The following is a 20,375-nucleotide window of genomic DNA, read 5'->3' as shown; positions in this document are numbered from 1 at the left end:
ATTGGATGCCGGAGGGAGGGGCGGGATAAATCTCCGCCAATGACGTGAGGCCTTCGTAGTGGCTGTGCGGCGTGACGCTGAGGAAGCCGGAAGCCGGGAACGCAGAAAGCCGTGGCGAGTGTTCGCGTTACACTGTGGGAAGAAGCCTGTAGCTGTTGTTTTGTCGAGATTTCCCGACCGCCGGCTTTGAGAGACCGCGGCCAAAATGCCGGAGCGAGATAGTAAGTCAGCCGCTCTTCTGTGCCCGCCAAACTCGGGGTTTATGCCACGCATCGTGTACGTCGGAGCCGCTCCAATCGCTGGTCTCTGGGAGAGGCCCGGCCGAGCTGCCCCCGAGGTTCGCTCCTTAGTGGAGGAGCAGCGTTTTGAATCCGGGAGGCAGTCCCATCTCCCTGCTCCCTCCTTAGTCAACCGTGGCCGTGCCTCGGTTCGGGGACTTGGTTTGTTTATTTGACACGGCAGGGGAGGGGCTCGCTTCGCTGTCAGGCAAACCACAAAGTCCCGAAGAGTTGGGATTCCCGGATGCTGGGTTCTTTCATGTAGTTTAAGAACGATCTCTTAAATAAATTTTGTTGTTGTTGTCGATTCTCCACTTCGTTTAGGAAAGCCCGTCTTTATAACTTTTTCTTTTTCCCAAGTGAGACGGAATCTCGAACCCAGGGGGGTTTCGAACTCTCGATCCTTATGTGTCCACCTCTCAAGTGCTGGGGTGAAGGGCGCGGGCCACCACCGACAGCCCTTCTGCTCGTTTCTCTTTGAGATAGTCTTTTTGAGTTTCTTTTGAGCTAGCTAGTGTAGCCCAAACTGGCCGTGGACTCTTAGCAGTCTTGCCGCCTCTCCCTTGTGCTGGGTGTACAGGTGTCGGTCACCACCCCAGCTTCTGGTGACAGAGCTTCTAGTCCTCCAGTTCCGCACTTACTGCGTAGTTCCTCTTCTCTTTTGTTCATTTTTATAATCGCCAGTTTTTGCACGGAAGCTCACCCATTAAACGAGTGATTAATGTAATGTCAATATTTCTTTCTTTCTTTTTAAAGGTGAACCCTTCTCTAATCCATTGGCCCCAGATGGCCACGATGTGGACGATCCCCATTCCTTCCACCAGTGAGTACTTTGTCCTTGAACCAGGGACTGAATTAAGCTATGAGCAAGAGGGATGGTAGAGATAATGAAAAAATTCTGAATATTTTGTTGGCAAGAATAGTCAAAAAGTTCATAGCAGGTGAATTATTGGGAGGAAACCGATAATCTATACATCGTGCTGAAACTATTTTCTCACAGAAAGCTTTACCATAACTTCATTTACCTTACCGAGATAATGTAGTTATGCTTAATTTTGTAAGGTACAGAGAATGATTGCTTTTTAGTAAAGTTGTAATTATGAACCAAAAAAAGACAAGTAAAAAGTCTGGACCATTTAGCCCTTTAGCTCTGTGAACCTTGTGAATCAGGAACATTACAGAACATTACATTAGAAGAGAATTTATGACTTGGGAGAGTCTAGTTTTTTCTCCTGATAATGGTTGCACTAAAATTACAGACACCTGGATGTTTTTGTTTGTTTGGTTTTTTTGTTTTTCTTTTTTTTTGGTTTTTCGAGACAGGGTTTCTCTGTGGCTTTGGAGCCTGTCCTAGAACTTTCTCTGTAGACCAGGCTGGCCTCGAACTCACAGAGAGCCTCCTGAGTGCTGGGATTCAAGGCGTGCACCACTAGCACCCAGTGGTTACATCTCTTGTACTCCTGTGCCCAGCTGTTCATGGGTTCTGAAAACCTGAACTTAGGTTGTTAGACTTACACAGCAAGCACTTTACTCACCCAGCTCTCCCCCCAGCCCTTTTTTTTTTTTTTTTTTTGGATATAGATTCACACTTTATCCTAGACTGACATGGAACTCATGGCATTCCTCCTCCCTCAAGTCTCCCTAAGTGTTGAGATTGCAGGCATGAACTACTGTATCTTACTTCTTTTTTAAATTTTTATTTATTTATTTGAGATAGACTTTCTCCTGTCTCACTCTCTCAAGTGCTGGGATTATAGGGCATATTCTCCCACGCTGTAACCCCAAGATTTCCTTTTTTTTTTTTTTCCTTTCTTTTTTTGGTAATGCTGAGGATTGAATCTGGGGCCTTATACATGAGCTAGGCCGTTGCCCTTTAGGTATAGCCCAGGTTTGCTTCAGATTAGCAGTCCTTTTGCTTGTTTCTAGCATTCTTCAGCATGTGCCACCATGACCAGCACGTCCCAGTTTTGACTAGGCCTCATCCTTTGTTGTATTCCCAGTTTAGTAAAGAATTAAGTTCCCATTCCAGCATTTCTGCCACTGTATGAGAGTATCCATGTTCTCAAATTTCACTCACATTCGATTTGATAAAACTTCTAAGCTGGATGGTAGTGACACACACCCTTAATCCCAGCACTAGGGAAGCAGAGGAAAGTGGATCAGAATTTGAGACCAGCCTGGTCTACAGAGGGAGTTCTAGGACAGCCAGGGCTACACAGAGAAACTTTGTCCCAAAATACTGTAAATAAATAAATAAAAAATAAAAACAATCAAACTTCTAGTAGTTAGCACTAATGTGTTGGAAGAGGAGTGTCTGCTTTCATTTGCATTTCTCTTGTTTTTGTAACGTTAACCGTGTATTTGCAGGTCTCTTTTCTATTTCCTTTTGGGTACTAATTTTTAAAATCTTTGCAATTTCTTTAAAGATCGAAACTTACCAATGAAGACTTCAGGAAACTTCTCATGACCCCAAGGGCTGCTCCTACTTCTGCACCACCTTCTAAGTCACGCCACCATGAGTAAGTCTTCTTCATTCCTGTCTGTCCTTTTCTATGGAACTAGAATTTGGTAGGCTCTTGAAAGCTAATCCTCTGTTAAAGTCTCTGTTTTTGATTTTTTTTCTCATAAAGACCAAAGTTTTAGTGATGACTTGGATGCTGTGGTTCTTACAGTTCCCTCTTGAATAGTTGTCATAGAGTTACTGCTGGTACAGATGGACAGATTTCTGGGGCTGTTGATACCTTACAGACTCATGCTCTGCAACAGGTTTTTTTAGGTGATGTCTAATGTTAACGTCAATTTGATATGATGCCTTTTAAAATTTGAGAGATATAGATATTAATAATATGACTGCCTGATGAACACTGGTTTTTATGTTGTGTTGTTTTCCTTTTTCTCTTTTACTTAAGAATGGTCTGACTATGTAGCCATGACTAACCTAGAACTCACTGTGTAGCCAAGGTTGGCCTTGAACTCATGGAGATCTGCTTTCCTCTGTCTCCTGAGTGCTGAGCTCAAAGGTGTGTGCCATCACTATGACTTCTCTCCCTCTCTCTCCCTCTCTCTCTTTTTGAGACATTGTCTAGACTTGACTGGAATTTACCGTGTAGTTCAGGCTGGCCTTAGACTATGAGCCTGCTATTTCAGCCTCTGATATGTCCTCCAGGTCCTGTGCGGGTTTTCAGGGCTGGGGCATTATTTTACTATGAGTGAGCTTCTTTGTGTCTTCTAGGATGCCAAGAGAGTACAATGAGGATGAAGACCCAGCTGCACGAAGGAGGAAAAAGAAAAGGTAAAGGGATGGTAGAAGATGATTGCTTTGTCAGGTGGATACTGTTTGTGGGGAAAGGAGGAGAGGAGTTGTGTAGTAACAGAGTTTCCCGGTGGGAAAGTGTAGCTCTGAAAGGGCGGGTGGTAGCAGTTACAGACCTGAGTTGGAAGAAACTGAATTTCTGATGTTCAGGAGGTGATGGGCAGTTTTAAAAGACAAACATAGTCTTTACCATAGAGAGCTACTTGAAGTTACAGGAAAACAGGAGCAATTGTGCTGACCTTGAGACACGAGCTGGTAAGCCTTACATATTCCCTTTCTCTGGTCACAGTTACTACGCCAAGCTACGCCAACAAGAAATTGAGAGAGAGAGAGAACTTGCAGAGAAATACCGAGACCGTGCCAAGGAACGGAGAGATGGCGTGAACAAAGATTATGAGGAAACTGAACTGATTAGTACCACGGCCAACTATCGGGCTGTGGGCCCCACTGCTGAGGCGTGAGTACTGTGGTGATCCTAAGGCCTGTTTTCATCTATCAGGTACATATTCACACTGTAAATGTTTCTTACAGTTCACCCTCCTCCAGAGCATGCTCCAGACATCTCAGAAGGGATTTGTCACTCATAAAGGACTGTTTCAATAAGGCTCTTCTATTCTTGCTTCCAGGGACAAATCAGCTGCAGAAAAGAGGAGACAGTTGATTCAGGAGTCCAAATTCTTGGGTGGTGATATGGAGCATACCCATTTGGTGAAAGGCTTGGACTTTGCTTTGCTTCAGAAGGTGAGTTCTAGTTGAAGAGGTAGAGAGAGCTACTAGTATTGAATGCTCATGTTTGGACCTCTGTGAGGGGAATGACAATGATTGTCCAGACCATCTAGTTTGGCACTAGAATTAAGGTGGCCTGTCTGTAGAACTAGTGGCTGCTCATCTTGTTTGTCTGAATTTCTTGGGGACGTCTTTTTTGATGACCCTGGTGTGATTAAGGCCCAGCTCCCTTACTTCCCTCTCTGTACACTCCTATCCTCCTATCTTCATTAGGTACGCGCTGAGATTGCCAGCAAGGAGAAGGAGGAAGAGGAACTCATGGAAAAGCCCCAAAAGGAAACCAAGTGAGTCAATAGCAGTGAGGGCTTGAAGTTTAGAGGGTGACACCCAAGGTGGAGCACCTTTTAGCATCCCCCCCCAACATATTTTTCTTCTGTTTTCAGGAAAGATGAGGATCCTGAAAACAAAATTGAATTTAAAACACGACTTGGTGAGTAGTTTTTGTAGTAATGAGTGCATTCAGGTGGACTGTAAGGAATACAACATCACTAGGATAAATTTTCTTCTTTTAGCCCCTAAACCAGCTTTTTCTCTACAAATTATTCTTAGAGAACTCAGACATGGATTATTTTCCATGTCATTAATGTCTCCTCTTAGACCAGAAACCTTTTCAGGTGTTTTTGTTTTCTGTTTTTTGTTTTATTTTTTGAGACAGGGTTTCTCTGTGTAACTTTAGAGCCTATCCTGGAACTCACTCTGTAGACCAGGCTGGCCTTGAACTCAGAGATCTTCCTGCCTCTGCCTTCCGTGTTGGGGTTAAAGGCATGCACCATCGTTGCCTGGCCCTTTTTAGGTATTTAATATGTGTGCATCAAAGAAGGTAGGATAGGTTGGAGGTGATGCTGTAATCTTATAGTCCTAGAATTCACATGACTGAGGCAGGAAGATAGTTAAAGGTAATATTGGGTACATAGCAAGACTTTGCTTTAGAAAGCCCAAACTAGCTAATAGTATGGTGGTGCATACCTATAATCCCAGCATCTGGGAAGATAATCAAGAGTTGGGTCAGCCTTGGCAGCATGAGACTCCCATTTCAAATAAATAGTAAGTAAAAGAATAAGTAAATAAGGCAAATTAATTCTTTAAAAGCTTATTATAAAATAGTAAAAATATAAAGAATGTAGTATGGAGGACTAGAGGGATAATTTAGTGTTGTTTTTTTTTTTTTCTTTTTGCAAGTACAGGCAGGAGGACCTGAATTGATACTCAGAACACATGTATAAAAGTTGGGTGTTGTAGCCGGGTGGTGTTGGCTCACGCCTTTAATCCCAGCACTCTTAAAGTGCTTAAAGTGTGTGCCACCACTGCCTGGCAACTTTAGTATTCTTAATCAGTATAAAGTACTGATCCCCATCTCACAGCATAGGGTTGTTTGAAGATTTAATGTAGCAGAGCACAATAGCACTTGGCCTGGTGCCCAGCACAGACTGGTAATTAATAAATGACTACTGTAACAGTAGAAGTTTCTCATTGGCTGTTTGTTAATCTTTCCTTTTGTGTAGGCCGCAATGTGTATCGCATGCTGTTCAAGAGTAAATCATATGAGCGCAATGAGCTGTTCTTACCAGGCCGTATGGCCTATGTGGTAGACCTGGATGATGAGTATGCAGACACGGATATCCCCACCACTCTTATCCGCAGCAAGGCTGATTGTCCCACCATGGAGGTGAGGAGCTAAGTTCTAAGAACCTGTTATAATCTTCAGATCTGCCTTGCCTTTGTCCTGTTCCTCACCTATGGTATCCTCATGTTCTGTTCAGTTTTTTTGTTTTTGCTTTTGTTTTTTTTTCAATCTCAGTTTCAGTTGAATCCATTCTTTTCCACCAGCAATATTCTAGTCTAAACCACAATTTATTTGTTTGTTTGTTTGTTTGTTTTTCGCGACAGGGTTTCTTTGTGTAGCTTCGGAGCATTTCCTAGAACTCGCTCGCTCTGTAGACCAGGCTGGCCTCGAACTCTCAGAGGTCCGCCTGACTCTGCCTCCTGAGTGCTGGGATTAAAGGATTGTGCCACCACCACCCAGCTAGTGTGTTGTTTTTATTGAGCTACAATTCGCATGCCATATATAATCTACTCTTTTAGTTTCTATTTCAAATAATTTTATCATATTTGCCAAATTGTATAGCCACTACCATAGTTTTAGAACATTCTCCCAAAGAAACCTTGTACTTTTAACACCCATTGCCTGAATCTCTCCACTCTAGCTTCCATTAATGGATTTTATGCATGACTAAGATGATGTTTTATAAATGCAAATTTTTATTTCACTACTACGGAGAAGTTTTTTGTGGTTTCTTGTTTTTAGGGTTCAGTGTAGAAAGTCTGTGAGCCCCTGCAACAGTTGGACTTTGTAGCCTTTTTCAGCATGCCTCCCTATTTGTTCTCCAGCTCTTCTGGGTTCCTTGAGTGTTTTTGTCCTACCATTTCATCTGTGTGGAGCGTCCCTTCAATACACCTTCTTACCTGTCATCTTCCTAGCTAACAGCTGTGTATAACTTGTTCTTGAGTTAAGTGAATGGATAATAGCTGGTAGGATTCCTGTTAAGAGAGATATTCTTCTTCTTTGGGTTTTTCCAGGCCCAGACAACACTGACTACGAATGACATTGTTATCAGCAAGCTCACCCAGATTTTGTCATACCTGAGGCAGGGTACCCGAAACAAGAAGCTCAAGAAAAAGGATAAAGGTACCTCATGGGAAGGGAAGGGAACCTTACTGTTGGAGGGCATTTGATGGTGAAACCAAGGTCTTTGGAAGACCTTGTAGACATTGGATAACTTCTAGACAACAAAGGAGAATGATGAAATGGAACTCTGGGGCAAGATGAGTGTGTCCAAATTCTGCTTGATCCACTCAGAGCCCACTGTTTGGGTTTGAAGTGGCAAAGAGAGTGGGAATTTTTGTCTATAATGGTTAAAAGGCCCTGAGGCCGCTGGAGAGGCTCAGCAGAAAAGAGCATCCAGGCTTGATTCTCAACACTGTTAGGGCTGCTCACTACCATCTGGAACTCCAGTTCCCCAGGACCCAGCACCCTCTTCTGGCCTGAGTGCTTTCGGCATGTATGTGGTGCGCAGACATTCATATGGGCCAAACACTTATACATATAATATAAAAATTGTTATCTATTTATTTTTTAAGACAGGGTCTCTGTAGTCCTGACTACCCTAGAACTCCATATGTAGACTAAACTGGCCTTGAACTCAGAGATTGCCTGTCTCTGCCTCCTGAGTTCTGGGATTAAAGTCGTGTGCCACCATGCCTCACTTTTTTATAATATATATAATTATACACATATATTTAAAAAGTCACTGAGACAAGCTCTTTATATTGCAGGAAAGCTGGAAGAAAAGAAACCTCCTGAGGCAGACATGAAGTATGTATCACAGCCCCATGCATCTGTGAGCAAAAGATTTGTGTTTCTTATCTTTGGCCCTTTTGGAGAAATGGTAGCATGAGTATGTATGATTTTAGCAACTAGTGATACCTGTTTTATTCCAGCATTTTTGAAGACATTGGGGATTATGTTCCCTCCACAACCAAGACACCTCGGGACAAGGAGCGGGAGAGATACCGGGAACGTGAACGTGATCGGGAACGGGACCGTGATCGTGAGCGTGATCGAGATCGTGATCGGGAGCGAGACCGAGAGCGAGACCGGGAGCGGGAGCGAGAGGAAGAAAAGAAAAGGCACAGCTACTTTGAGAAGCCAAAAGTGGATGATGAGGTGAGATGTGGGACCTTGATTCCAGACTCTGAAAACTGCTCCTAGAAATGCCTTTCTAGCCAGGCACAGGACCCTTTTCCTTCTCAGCAGCTGTGTGGCTCCACAGCAGTAACTGGGCCAACTAACCTAGGGTGGGAACCGTCTAGAAATGGAACAGAAGTGGGTTAGGGAATCGATTCAGACTTGAGGTAGAGATGAATAGAAATTCCTCATAATGATACTAACTTGAGTTTTTGTTTTCTTTGCAGCCCATGGATGTTGACAAAGGTGGGTTGTGTCAATGGCATCTTATACTGCACTAGCAGGCCTACTCTCCTTGCAGAACCCTGCTGCTCTGAGCTGATGAAGGCAGCATTTGGGCTACCTACTAGTTTTGTGCTCTCATAAGAACCATGTCTTAATTTATGGACGAGGCAGGGCACATTTGCTCTCACATCTAATTCTTTCAGTTCTGAGGCTTTGAGGTGAGGCTGAGGTTGAGTATACAGTATTCTAGAGATCCTACTGTTAACCAGAGTAGCGCATTAGTTGGAATTTGGTTAAAATTTTGAGGGTTCCTTTGCCTTAAAAATATGTTTTAATTTGCAAGATGTGGTTGTATTCATCTATAATCCCAGCAGTCTGGAGGCTGAGGTAAGATTGGGAGTTCGAGGCTAGCCTAAACTCCATAGTTTTAGGTCATCCTAGCCTACATAGTGAGACTGCCTCAAGTACAAGCAAAAACTTTAAAAAATAGATCAAAAACAACCCCCCCCCTCAAACTACCACTTTTATTTATTTGGTGCGTGCATGCATGTGTGTGTGTATTTGGACTTGGGTGTGCCAGTCAATTTCTAGGAGTTGGTTCTCTCCTTCCACCCTTTGGTTCCTAGAATTGAACCCAGGTTGTTGGGGTTTGGCAGCAAGGGTTCTTACCTGCTAGCTATCTTGTGAGCCCTGAAAGAACATTTTTAAAGCTGGAATCAGGTTAGTGGGAGGAGGTTGTAAAAGCATTAGTTCAAGTCTGAGCAGAGTTGTCTTTTCTTCCAGGACCTGGGTCTGCCAAAGAGTTGATCAAGTCCATCAATGAAAAATTTGCTGGGTCTGCTGGTTGGGAAGGCACTGAATCATATCCTTTATTTACATTTTTCCCTGGTTTTTAATTGTTTTTCCTTATTAATACTGAGACAGTGTCTCTGACTTTTGAGTGCCGAGATTATAGCATGCACTCTATGCCTGGCTGTTCCTGGGTTTTAGGAGCCATTTTCTTTTTATCCAGCTCCAGTTGTTTCTCTGTTCCCGTTTACCTGTCTTTGCTCTCTTTCTTTCATGCTGTGTGGGCTGGGATGAAATCATGCTTTGTATCAACTAGAGAACCAGTTCAAGTTCACAGTTGGTTTCTGAGATGTTCATGTTGAAGCCTCTAGCCTCTGGTCCCTCTCGACCAAATTTTTCTGCATTTGATGGAATTTTCTTTAACATGGCATATGTTGAAGAAGCCAGAAGACAAGAAGCAGCTGGGTGATTTCTTTGGCATGTCCAATAGTTATGCAGAATGTTATCCAGCCACGTAAGTGGGTTTAAGTAAGGGAAGTTGGGGTGGTTATGAGATTTAAATTTGACCTGTTGGGAACTAAGGGTACTTTCTACTCGGGTGAATTCTTAGTTCTGAGAAGGGTATCAGGTGGGTTTCTGAATGAAATACAGTAATATGGATCTAAAGCATCTGTTAACTTCTGTTTCTCTTTAGGATGGATGACATGGCTGTAGATAGTGATGAAGAGGTAGATTATAGCAAAATGGACCAGGTATGAGGTTAAAAGGGTATTTAAGGTTGTTGGCAGCCTTTGATCAGTAATTTTTAATTTTTGTTTTATATTTACTTAGTGTGTTCTTAGCATGAGTGTGGAGGTCAGAGAACAACTTGCAGGAGTCGGTACTCTGCTGAAGTGATTAGTTAAGAACATGTTGTTGTTGTTTCTTTTGAGGATCTTGTAGCCCAGGCTGGATGTGTAGCTGAGGATGCCTTTAAACTCCCCCTCCTATCCCCACTTTTCTAGTCCTGAGATTATAAATGATGGGTGTGTACTGCCATGCCCAGATAAAAGAAGTTTTTACTTATTTTTCAGTGCTGGAGAACCCTTGCATGCTAGCCAAGTACTGTATCACTGAGTGCATCCCAGACTCAGAAGCTTCTTGTTTTCTGTTGTCCTAGGGACCAAACTTAGGACTTCACATATGCTGGGCAAATGCTCTACTGCTGAGCCACATACCCAAGAACATGGTTTAGTCTTGGAGACTTGTTTAATTTTATCTTTGCCATTTTCTAGTTTTGTGACCTTGCCATGTTCTTTCCTAGTTTACAACTGCCTTTGTTTCTATGTCATAAAAAGAGAAATAAAATTCTCACTTTCAGAATTTTTGTAAGAATTAAGGTATATATTTAATGTTCAGAGTAATGTATATAATGTAAGTCTATAGGAATGTTATTTATTAGGGTAAGATTTATACTGGTGGATTATTATTGTGGATTGTGGGCATCTGGTTTTGTTCAGAGAAAATTCCCTTTCCACTGATATACCTTTTCCTCCCTACCTGCTCTACCACAGGGTAACAAGAAGGGTCCCTTAGGCCGCTGGGACTTTGATACTCAGGAGGAATATAGCGAGTATATGAACAACAAGGAGGCTTTGCCCAAGTGAGTAAATATGGGCAGAGAAGTAGGGTGTGGCGTTTTGGTGGACTAGCCCAAAATGGATTAGAGGAAGCAGTCTAGCTGGCTGCAGTGTTTCCCGATAGGTACTTTAAGAACATCTCCCTACTGCTGTGAGACTTCTAATGCCTTCTTCTGACAATGACCCTTTTCAGGGCTGCATTCCAGTATGGCATCAAGATGTCTGAAGGACGGAAGACGAGACGCTTCAAAGAAACCAATGATAAGGCAGAGCTTGATCGCCAGTGGAAGAAAATAAGTGCGGTTAGTGGACTCTTTCCTAGGTGGGGGGTTTCAGTAGAGAAGAGACACTGACAGATCCAGGAGCAGACAGGTGGGTTAGCCATAGAAGTTGAGTGAGGTCATCTTTGGGCTTTAGGTGGACGTAAATCATTAGGATGCTTATAACCTACTACTGTTGTTGTACAGATCATTGAGAAGAGGAAGAAGATGGAGGCTGATGGGTGAGCAGCATTGCTCTTTCTCTTTGGGCCTGGTGGGAATTGTTCAGTTTCTGATCCTTTGCTGATCTGCTTCTCCTTTGATTTCAGGGTTGAAGTGAAAAGACCAAAGTACTAATCTCTAGTTCCAACCGTCACCACATGGCTGTGCTTTCAGCTGTTTGTTTCTACAATTCCTAGAAAGGTTGCAAACTGTTTTTGTTTGTGAATGTTTATAAACGTATATTGTATAACTTTGTTTATAGATCTGCCTCCCAAGTGCTAAGATTAATGGCATGCAGCACCATGCCCAACATGTTCAATTAAAATTAGTTAAACCCACTGTCTTCTGTGTTGGGCATTCTTTCTGGAGGGTCCCTTGAAGAAGGTAGTTTCAGTAGTTGTGCCTATTAGCATATCAGAGCTGACACTGGTCGCCAAGTTCTCCCAACATATGTTTGCTAGGCCAGTTTCCAAGAGGGAAGGGAAGAGTCATTGATGGCAAGAGAGATGCCAAGTTAAATGGCCAGACTTAGTCAGTTCTATCTGGGGTCCTAGTCTGAGACGAGATTCTCTGGGGTCTAAGATCATCCTACTAGACTGGTGTCAAGGCTGCATAGTATTGAGCTTAGTGAAGCTATATATTAATAAAAATCACTTGTGGAAACAAAGGCCTTTTATGAGTTTATACCCTTAGTGGGGAGCATTATTGTTGAGTTCCACTCGAGGCCTGCTTGGCTAAACGACTAACGGGGGTTGAGATGGGGGACTCCTTGAGGTAAAACTGGTATATCCTGGTCCAAAAGGTGTTGGTGCCCTTCACCCTGAGAAGTTTGTCAAGGCCCGGAGTGGGCACACTGTCTCCTTTCTGCTTTTTGCCAACACTTGGTCTGGTGTTCATTAGGGTCTCCACTTTTTCTGGCTGAGTACTGAGTCTAGCATCTGTGGGTTCACCAATTCCTAGGGAAGCTGGATGTCACTAAGCTTAGCCATTGGCTTCGACCATTTTCATCTTGATAGGAAAGGACATCTTCGTTTTGGTGGCATTGCACATTGAACTCAGCTGTGCATGCTAGATAAGTACTCTACCACTGTGTTAAACCCACAGCTGCAGAAAAGGGCTCTTTGAGGCATCCAGCTTTGCCAATAGTGCTTAAGCAGAAAATGCACTGTCTTCATCAGTACCTAGACTGGCTTTAGACAAACGGTGCCATGGTCCTATGGTTGTAGGTCACAGTTCTAATTAGGAACACGGTCACAGAGACATGATTCATATGAATACCTAGAATCAATAAGCAAGATCTGAGGGTTGACTGCCAGCTTAATACTGTTTCTATAGTACTCTAACCCTTTAATCCCTCTTCAGATAGATGATTTCTCTTCTTTCAAACCCACCTCATGCTCACTTTTTTTTTTTTTTTTTTTTGGTTTTTCAAGGTGGTTTCTTTGTGTAGCCTGGCTGTCTTGGAACTTGCTCTGGAGATCAGGCTGACCTCCAACTCGGAAATCTACCTGTTTTCTGCCTCCCCAAGTGCTGGGACTAAAGGTGTGCACCACCACTCCCCGGCAATAATTTTGTTTTATCAACATTGATTGGTGTTTTGCTTGCATGTATGTCTGTGTGAGATCCCCTGGAACTGGAGTTATGGACAGTTGTAGGCTGCCATTTGGGTGATGGGATTAAACCCAGACCCTCTGGAAGAGCAGCCAGTGCTCTTACCTGCTGAGCCTTCTCTCTAGTCTCTCATGTTATTTTCCTTTCTCAGTATACAGATCAGGCTGGCCTGATAGTCTCCCTGCCCTGAAGAAGTGTGCTACCATCCAGTACATGCCTTAGAAGGCCTACCTCACTGCCATGGAAAGCAGCCTCGTTATTGGAACCTTCATTAACAGGGATGCCCAGAGCATCAGCTGTCATGCTTGTTTTCCTGGTAGCCCATCAAAGGTCAGGAGCCAAACTACTAGACCCGACTGTTCACTGTTTTTCTGGAGGCCCGAAGATGTTGGCCTGGGCAGCTATTTGAGCATGTGTGAAGGCTGCCTCCTGTTAATGATCCCTGACTGTTAACTTAGGGTTGCATGGACTATTTTTCCTTCTTGAGCAATGTGCCTGCCCCTAACCTTGGTCTTAGGTTTCACAAAGTCAGGAATGATTGGGATCCCCCTCTATCTGTTAGGACAGGACTGGTTGGAAGGATAGGGTAGAATTTAGGGCGTTCCCAAATATGTGAAGCGGCTTAGGAGGGAGGGCAGGCCTCAAAGGTCACACAGTCTAGCCAGCTAGCCCAAGCACAGGCCACAGTGGGTCAGGTAAGGTAGGTCTGGGGGTGGAGAAGCAGGAGATGGCACAGCCGGTTGAGGATCGGAGTTTAATCACTGGACCCTACGTAAAGGTGGGAGGAGAGAACCGACTCCATAAGGTTCACGCAGCGCGCCGTGACAGGCATTCATTATACAGAAAAAAACACTGAGGCAGGGGAAGTCCTCCGAAACCAAGCCCGTATTTTCTGAAGTGTCTTTCTTCCTCAGCCATTTTTCCTTAGCCCTTAAAAAAAAAAAAAAAAAAACTTTTAATGAACTGCAACTCAGCTTTATTTAAAAAAAAAATAAATAAAAGGGGGGGTAGGGTAGTGATTCTTAGAGGACGCAGAACGCCGTGACCGCTCCATTCCCACCGCCCACCGGAGGCAAAAGGTCCGTCCTCTTCTGACGTCCTTCCCAGTGCACTTCCGATCCCGCCTCTTTCCGGAAGGAGCGACCTAAGCCACGCCTCATTAAATGTACTTGGTTCCTTTGCGCGCGTGTGGGTCCTATGGATCGCATGTGTGAGGAGAGTCCCTCAGAGAACTCAAGCAATGAAGAAGACCTTGACTCCACGAAGGCAGCACCCCGGATCCGTGATACCCCAGAAGACATTGTGCTGGAAGCCCCAGCCAGTGGCCTGGCGTTCCATCCCACCCGAGATCTGCTGGCAGCAGGGGACGTAGACGGGGACGTGTTCGTGTGAGTGGGGTGTAGGGCGGAGGTGTGGTGGGCGCGTGGGCTCCAGGGTCTTAAAGCTTTTCTGGGATGGAGGTGAGGGTAGAGTGTGGCGGGAAAACATTTTACGAGACTCTGACGGCCCGACTCGTTCAGTAACATTCAGCAAGTGTGCTTGTGGAGGCCTCACATTGATTCCTGTTTATCTTTCCACGTCCCTCTCCATCTTTTTCTATTTTATTATTTTATTTTTAGGCAAGGTGTCTTGTTGAGCCTGCAGCTCGACGATCTTGGCTAGTCTTAACTAGCTAGCCAGCTTGCCTCAGGGGTCCCATCTCGTCTTCCTAAATGCTGGGAATAGAGTTGGCCACAATTCCTGCCCAATTTTTAAATAGGTTTTGGGGATCCCAAGGCTGGAGGCAAGCATTTTATCCATTGAACCATCTTCCCAGCCCTCCACCTCTATTTTAAGTTGGCAGTACGGTGACATTGGTAAAAATGTATAGACATTAACTGTGCCCTTCTCTAGCTTCTGTGGACTCTGGTATGACCTTTGCAGCTTCTGGGACTGGATTTCTGTTGGTAGTTTTTCTTTTTTTTTTTTTTTTTTTTTTTTTTTTTTTTTTTTTTTTTTTTTTTTTTTTTTTTTTTTTTCTTTCTTTCTTTCTTTTTTTTTTCTGGTATTTCGAGACAGAGTTTCTCTGTAGCTTTGGAGCCTGTCCTGGAACTAGCTCTTGTAGACCAGGCTGGCCTCGAACTCACAGAGATCTGCCTGTCTGCGCCACCACTGCCCGGCCCAGTTATTTTTCTTTGAGACAGATCTCACTATGACCCAGAATAGTCTCAAAGGATCCTGACTCCAATCTCAGATTATTTTTTCCCCAATGGTTTTTAGTCAGTTTCTCTAAGTATCTCTGACCGTCCTTGCTCTGTATACCAGGGTGGCCTCAAACTCAGACAGAGATCTGTCTGCCTCTACTTCCAGAGTGCAGGTAAAGGCGGGTACCACCACCACCCAGCTTGATCTTGGAATTCATTTTGTTTGTTTGTGTTTTCCCGAGACAGGGATTTTCTGCCTGTGTAACAGCCCTGGCTGTCCTGGAACTCAGTGTAGATTAGGTTGGCTTCAACTCAGAGATATTCACCTTCCTCTGCCTTCAGAGTGCTGGGATTAAAGACATCTGCCACCACTGCCTGGCAAGAATATAGACATCCATCAACACACGCAGTTTGCCATTAGTTTAATCAAGTATTTCTGGGCCCTCACAGTAGTCAGGCTCGGACTTTTGAGGATGAGACAAAGGATTACAAATTACAAGGCTAAATGGGTTGGTGGTGGCACACACCTTTAATCTTAGCTCTTGGGAGGTAGAGGCAGGTGAATCTCTTGAATTCAAGGCCAGCCTGGTCTACAGAGTACCAAGACAGCCAGGGTTACACAGAGAACCTCTATTTAGGGGGGAAAAAAAAGATAAAAAAACAGAACAAAAAAAGAAAAAAAGCTCCAGGCTAGCCTTGGCTATGTAGTGAGTTCATGTTACAACCTAACCCATTCCCCAAAGCAGCCCTACACAGATATATCTTAAATGTGTACTGAAGATCTAACATTTGAAGTTAATTTAAAATGGATAAATGAACCAGATGGTGGTGGTACATGCCTTTAACCCTAGCACTTGGGAGATAGAGGCAGGTGGATCTCTGAGTTTAAGACCAGCCTGGTCTGTGAGTACCAGGACAGCCAGGTACACAGAAAAACCCTATCTCAAAAAACCAAAACCAACCAAAAAGGAAAGAATAACTAAAAGAAAAAATATATATAAAGAAGGAGAAAATGATTAAATAGGCTGGGGATGTGTGGCTCAATTGCAGTTTTACTGAGCACGTGTGAAGGCTTGAGTTCCATCTCCGTTACTACAAAGAAAATCGTTAAGCAGAATGGTAAGCTTTTTGGTCTTGGAAGCACCGGACCTACATGGGAAGGTTGGATTTTGTGCTCCATGCGTTTCAGATGTAGTATGGGAGCATTCACTCTCTCTTCCTTTCCTCAGCTTCTCATACTCTTGTCAGGAGGGCGAAACCAAGGAACTCTGGTCCTCGGGACACCACCTCAAGTCCTGCAGAGCTGTGAGCTTCTCAGAGGATGGGCAGAGTGAGTACTGGGGAGGGCAGCCAGCCGTGTGGGAGAGGCTAGATGGCAACGATCAATACCGTAAGCTGGGCCTTTCCCCCCAGAACTTGTCACTGTCTCTAAGGACAAAGCAATCCACGTATTAGATGTCGAACAAGGACAGTTGGAAAGACGAATTTCCAAGGCTCACAGGTAAGAAAAATCAATTATATGCGTACCAGGTGAGGGGTAGGGGTAAGGACCGTGAGGTCTCTATTAGAACAAGTTCATATTCTTTGTTTCTCCAGTGCCCCCATTAACAGTCTGCTGCTTGTGGATGAGAATGTTCTGGTCACTGGGGATGACACAGGTGGTATCCGGCTTTGGGACCAGCGGAAAGAGGGCCCTCTCATGGATATGCGGCAGCATGAGGAGTACATTGCTGACATGGCTCTAGACCCGGCCAAAAAGCTGCTGCTGACAGCCAGGTACAGCCTTAAACCTGACTCCCTGCTCTTTGCCTCCCGCTAGACCACTTGGTACCCACTTTGTGTTATGAGCTTCCCATTCAATCTGCTTGTTCTCTACAGTGGGGATGGCTGCCTTGGTGTCTTCAACATCAAGAGACGCCGATTTGAGTTACTCTCCGAGCCTCAGTCAGGCGACCTAACCTCCGTCACCCTCATGAAAGTACAGCTGGGTATGATGGGATGGGTTATGTATGCCAGGGGGTTCACTGTGAAGTCGCTCCACAAACATGGTTTACCTTGTTAACCTGCAGTATGGGAAGAAGGTGGCCTGTGGATCTAGTGAAGGTACCATCTACCTCTTCAATTGGAATGGTTTTGGGGCCACAAGTGACCGCTTTGCTCTGAGGGCAGAGTCCATTGACTGCATGGTTCCAGTCACCGAGAACCTGCTGTGCACTGGCTCCACTGATGGGACCATCAGGTAAGGGAAGCCAGAGCAGCCCTGGGGCTTAGGAAGTAAGAGCCAAGCCAGCCAGGACCTAACACTGTTTTCTGCTCAGGGCTGTGAATATCTTGCCAAACCGAGTGGTAGGCACTGTGGGCCAGCACGTTGGGGAGCCTGTGGAGGAGCTAGCCCTGTCCCATTGCGGCCAATTTTTGGCCAGTAGTGGCCATGACCAGCGACTCAAATTTTGGAACATGACTCAGCTGCGGACTGTGGTTGTGGACGACTATCGGCGACGCAAGAAAAAGGGAGGACCGCTTCGTGCCTTGAGCAGTAAGGCCTGGAGCACTGATGACTTCTTTGCAGGGCTGAGAGAAGATGGGGAGGATGCCAAGGCTCCAGAGGAGGTGGCGAAGGACAGCGATGACGACAGTGACTGAGGGCACGAGGACAATGTCAGGACAAGGAGCTGTGTTTTCTGAGACAGCCTTGAAGAGATTTGTGTTTTGATGCTGTAGACTGAACCTACAATCTTGAGTATAAGCTTAGCTCTGCTACTGAGTGACACCCCAGGTCCCCAAAAAGGAGTTCCCAATACTCTGTTTTATGAACTCATGGCCCCAAAGTGGGAAAGCATTTGCTCACCCTACCATTGTAAAACAAACTGTTATAGCAAGACAGCACAGACAGACATGTGTGTACCAACCAGGGGTTTAATATAAATACAACCAATGTAGAAAAAGAAAACCAGGTAAGCCCAAATTAGTAACAAGTGGTGGAAGGGCCTTTGGCTCAAATAAAAACACAGATTCATAGTAAGCTCTCTTGTGTGGGTATGGTGAGTTACTTGTCAAACTGGGAATTGACCAAGGATACTAGGCCGGGGTCAGATCAGACCCTGGGCTCAATAGGGAAAGGCAAAGTTCTTCACAACTATAGTAGCACTTAGGTGTGACAGGGTTTGCCCTAGCAAGGAAGCTGTAGCCAGGCCCTGTCACTTTGTGATTCAGTAGTGGCTGCCCAGGCCTGCTGGGCTGGGGACAGGCACAGGTTCTGCCTACCCATTTAGAATGCCTGCAGGGAAGAGGGGGAGGGGTCACTGCTTAACCATGATACCAGCTTCAGCCCCAGGAGACCACAAGCTGGTCCTAGACTGACTCAGTGTTTCCAGCAACTGCGCAGAAACAGCATCCTTGGCCACTTCATGCCCATCCTGCCAATCAGAGGCCAGCACAACCCAAATGAGGCCACTGAAAGGCACTGGGTGTCCAGGGATCACAACCTGGTACCAAAAGCGATGCCAGCCAGCAGGCCCTGTGCCTAAACACTTGGTAAGGAACACGGGGCTGCCCAGCTTCATTCGCTGACAAAGCAGCTGCAGAGCGGCCCGAGCCCCTTGGAACCCTAGCCTGTCCCTGCTCTGCGGGCTGCCATCGGGCCGGAGGAGTCGCAGTGAGGGACCTGCAAGCTGCTGGCGGAAGTGCTGCTTCAGGTCTGGCTTGAGCCACTCGACAGCCACCTGTTCTCCACAAAGGCGTGACTGCCCTGCAAGACAAAGGCAAGAGATAAGGGCAGATCTGAGTATTGGGACCAGAGACAGACACTCAGGCAGGAGTTGGCCCTTGAAGTGACTTGCCTCAGGCTGTGTTTAATGCCTTTACTTCCTGGTGGTGTGACAATGACTTCCCAAGTCTCACTGCACGCGTTTGTGAAGGGGCTGTAATACCACTATCTAGTTATCCCTGGGGCAACACAGGGCATTCAGGCTTCATTCACCTAACCACCATCATCACAACAGCAGAAACAGCACTGCTTAATTTGCCGAAGGGCAGGAGCTACAAAGATAAGCAGGCCCATCTCAACTCTTTTCAGCTCTGGGAAAAGGGGGAAACATCAAGGACTAACACAGGATACAACAGCAGGTGGTGGTGGCGCAAACCTTTAATCCAAGAATTTGGGAAGCAGAGGCTGGTGGATTATCTGTGAGTCGGATGCCAGCCTGGTCGAGTTCCAGGACAGCCAAAGGCCACACAGAAACCCTGTCTCAAAAAAAACAAAACAAAAAACAAAAAAACAACGTATGGGAGTAGACAAGTGGTAGCTTACATTTAGGTAAGTAGTGGCTGTAGTAACTATTGCATGGTGGCAGTCTGTGACTCTAAGATTTGGGGATATGCTTTTAAGTAGCCAGCCGCCCTCCCGCAGCTTCCACCCCTACCTTCTACCAGGGCCTTTTTGGCCATGGCAGCGGCTCGGTGTGTGCTGAACTTGAGCAGTGCAATCTGAGAGGGCGCCGACCCAGGGCTGGGTAGCAGCAATGTCTCCTGCAGGCTGGGACCCAGAGGTTGGAGGGCGAGCAGTAGAGTGCGGCGGTTCAAGCTCGGAGGCAGCCCGTCTACCGTCAGCTCGCACTTCTCGGTGCTTCTGCACACCAGAAGCTGGCAAGAAGGGCGCAGCTGGTGGTTGTGCAGAGTGGCAATGGCGGCCTGGGCACCGCGCCGTGAGCTGTAGCGCGCATAGGCAAAGCCACGGTTTAAGCCACTGAAGGTCATCATTAGGCGGAACTCGTAGAGACGCCCCACGCGCTGGAAGAGTGGGATCAGCTGGTGCTCATAAACGTCCTGGGGTAGTCGTCCAATAAACACCTCGGACCCTGAAGGTGGCGGGCTGCCCACCCAGCCTAGAGGGAGAGGTTATGGAGGAGTACTATGGTTTACCGAGATGGTTTTATTTCTAAGCCCCAGGAAATAGCTGGGGTGTGTGTGTCGGGGGGAGGGTGAGAAGATCATCTAGAAATATTAACACCCTTCTGGCTCCTGGTCCTTAGCATAATGGGGCCACTGGACTGCATAAACAACCAGGCTGGCACTGAGTGGGAGAGTGGCAAGGGAAGCCAGCCAAAACCCGAATCTAACAGAGGGTATGTCAGTCAGGTAGTTTCAGGTTTCTGACTTTGGAGCTTAGGGACAGTCCCTTCCCACAAGAGTGACCGAGGCTGGTGTAGAGACACAGGGGGTGGGGCTACCATACCTGGGGGTGGCCCGCCATACTTTCTTTGCCCGTTGACCTGCACCAGGCGGATGCCAGTCTCTCTTACCCACGCCTCCAGGGCTGCCTTGTTCTCTGGATTCACCCTCTCGC

At 45.7% G+C, this 20,375-nt stretch overlaps 3 protein-coding genes across 3 annotated transcripts in view; 2 read left to right on the top strand and 1 right to left on the bottom strand.

The window, feature by feature from the left end:
- The first annotated feature begins 66 nt into the window (after positions 1-66).
- On the top strand, positions 67-11,576 carry Ik (IK cytokine). The gene is made up of 20 exons (XM_050130367.1): positions 67-221; positions 1,035-1,101; positions 2,705-2,797; positions 3,511-3,570; positions 3,881-4,048; positions 4,218-4,332; positions 4,591-4,661; positions 4,761-4,807; positions 5,880-6,043; positions 6,955-7,063; positions 7,711-7,750; positions 7,876-8,101; positions 8,350-8,368; positions 9,131-9,209; positions 9,570-9,650; positions 9,831-9,888; positions 10,690-10,778; positions 10,949-11,057; positions 11,223-11,257; positions 11,345-11,576. Exons 1-20 carry the CDS (start codon positions 206-208, stop codon positions 11,370-11,372), a joined length of 1,674 nt encoding a protein of 557 aa, XP_049986324.1. The 5' UTR covers positions 67-205; the 3' UTR covers positions 11,373-11,576.
- Positions 11,577-13,963: 2,387 nt separating this feature from the next.
- Wdr55 (WD repeat domain 55) lies at positions 13,964-18,053 on the top strand. Its single transcript, XM_050130365.1, has 7 exons — positions 13,964-14,236; positions 16,261-16,361; positions 16,445-16,532; positions 16,628-16,807; positions 16,910-17,009; positions 17,101-17,270; positions 17,350-18,053. The coding sequence occupies exons 1-7, from the start codon at positions 14,046-14,048 to the stop codon at positions 17,672-17,674; spliced, it is 1,155 nt and encodes a 384-aa protein (XP_049986322.1). The 5' UTR covers positions 13,964-14,045; the 3' UTR covers positions 17,675-18,053.
- A 153-nt stretch (positions 18,054-18,206) lies between these two features.
- Dnd1 (DND microRNA-mediated repression inhibitor 1) overlaps positions 18,207-20,375 on the bottom strand; it is an 11,127-nt gene continuing 8,958 nt past the window's right edge. The window contains exons 3-4 of the mRNA XM_050130366.1: positions 19,453-19,914; positions 18,207-18,779 (exon numbers count right to left, since the gene is read on the bottom strand). Coding sequence (XP_049986323.1) covers positions 18,331-18,779; positions 19,453-19,914 — 911 coding nt within the window. The 3' untranslated portion in view covers positions 18,207-18,330. The remainder of the gene's footprint in view (positions 18,780-19,452; positions 19,915-20,375) is intronic.

This window comes from Alexandromys fortis, unplaced genomic scaffold (assembly GCF_014885135.2).
Source record: "Alexandromys fortis isolate MF-2015 unplaced genomic scaffold, M_Fortis_MF-2015_v1.1 scaffold_341, whole genome shotgun sequence".
Classification (NCBI taxonomy): Eukaryota; Metazoa; Chordata; class Mammalia; order Rodentia; family Cricetidae; genus Alexandromys; species Alexandromys fortis.
The sequence above is the reverse complement of the archived record's forward strand: the minus strand, read 5'-3'. Positions and strand labels throughout refer to the sequence as shown.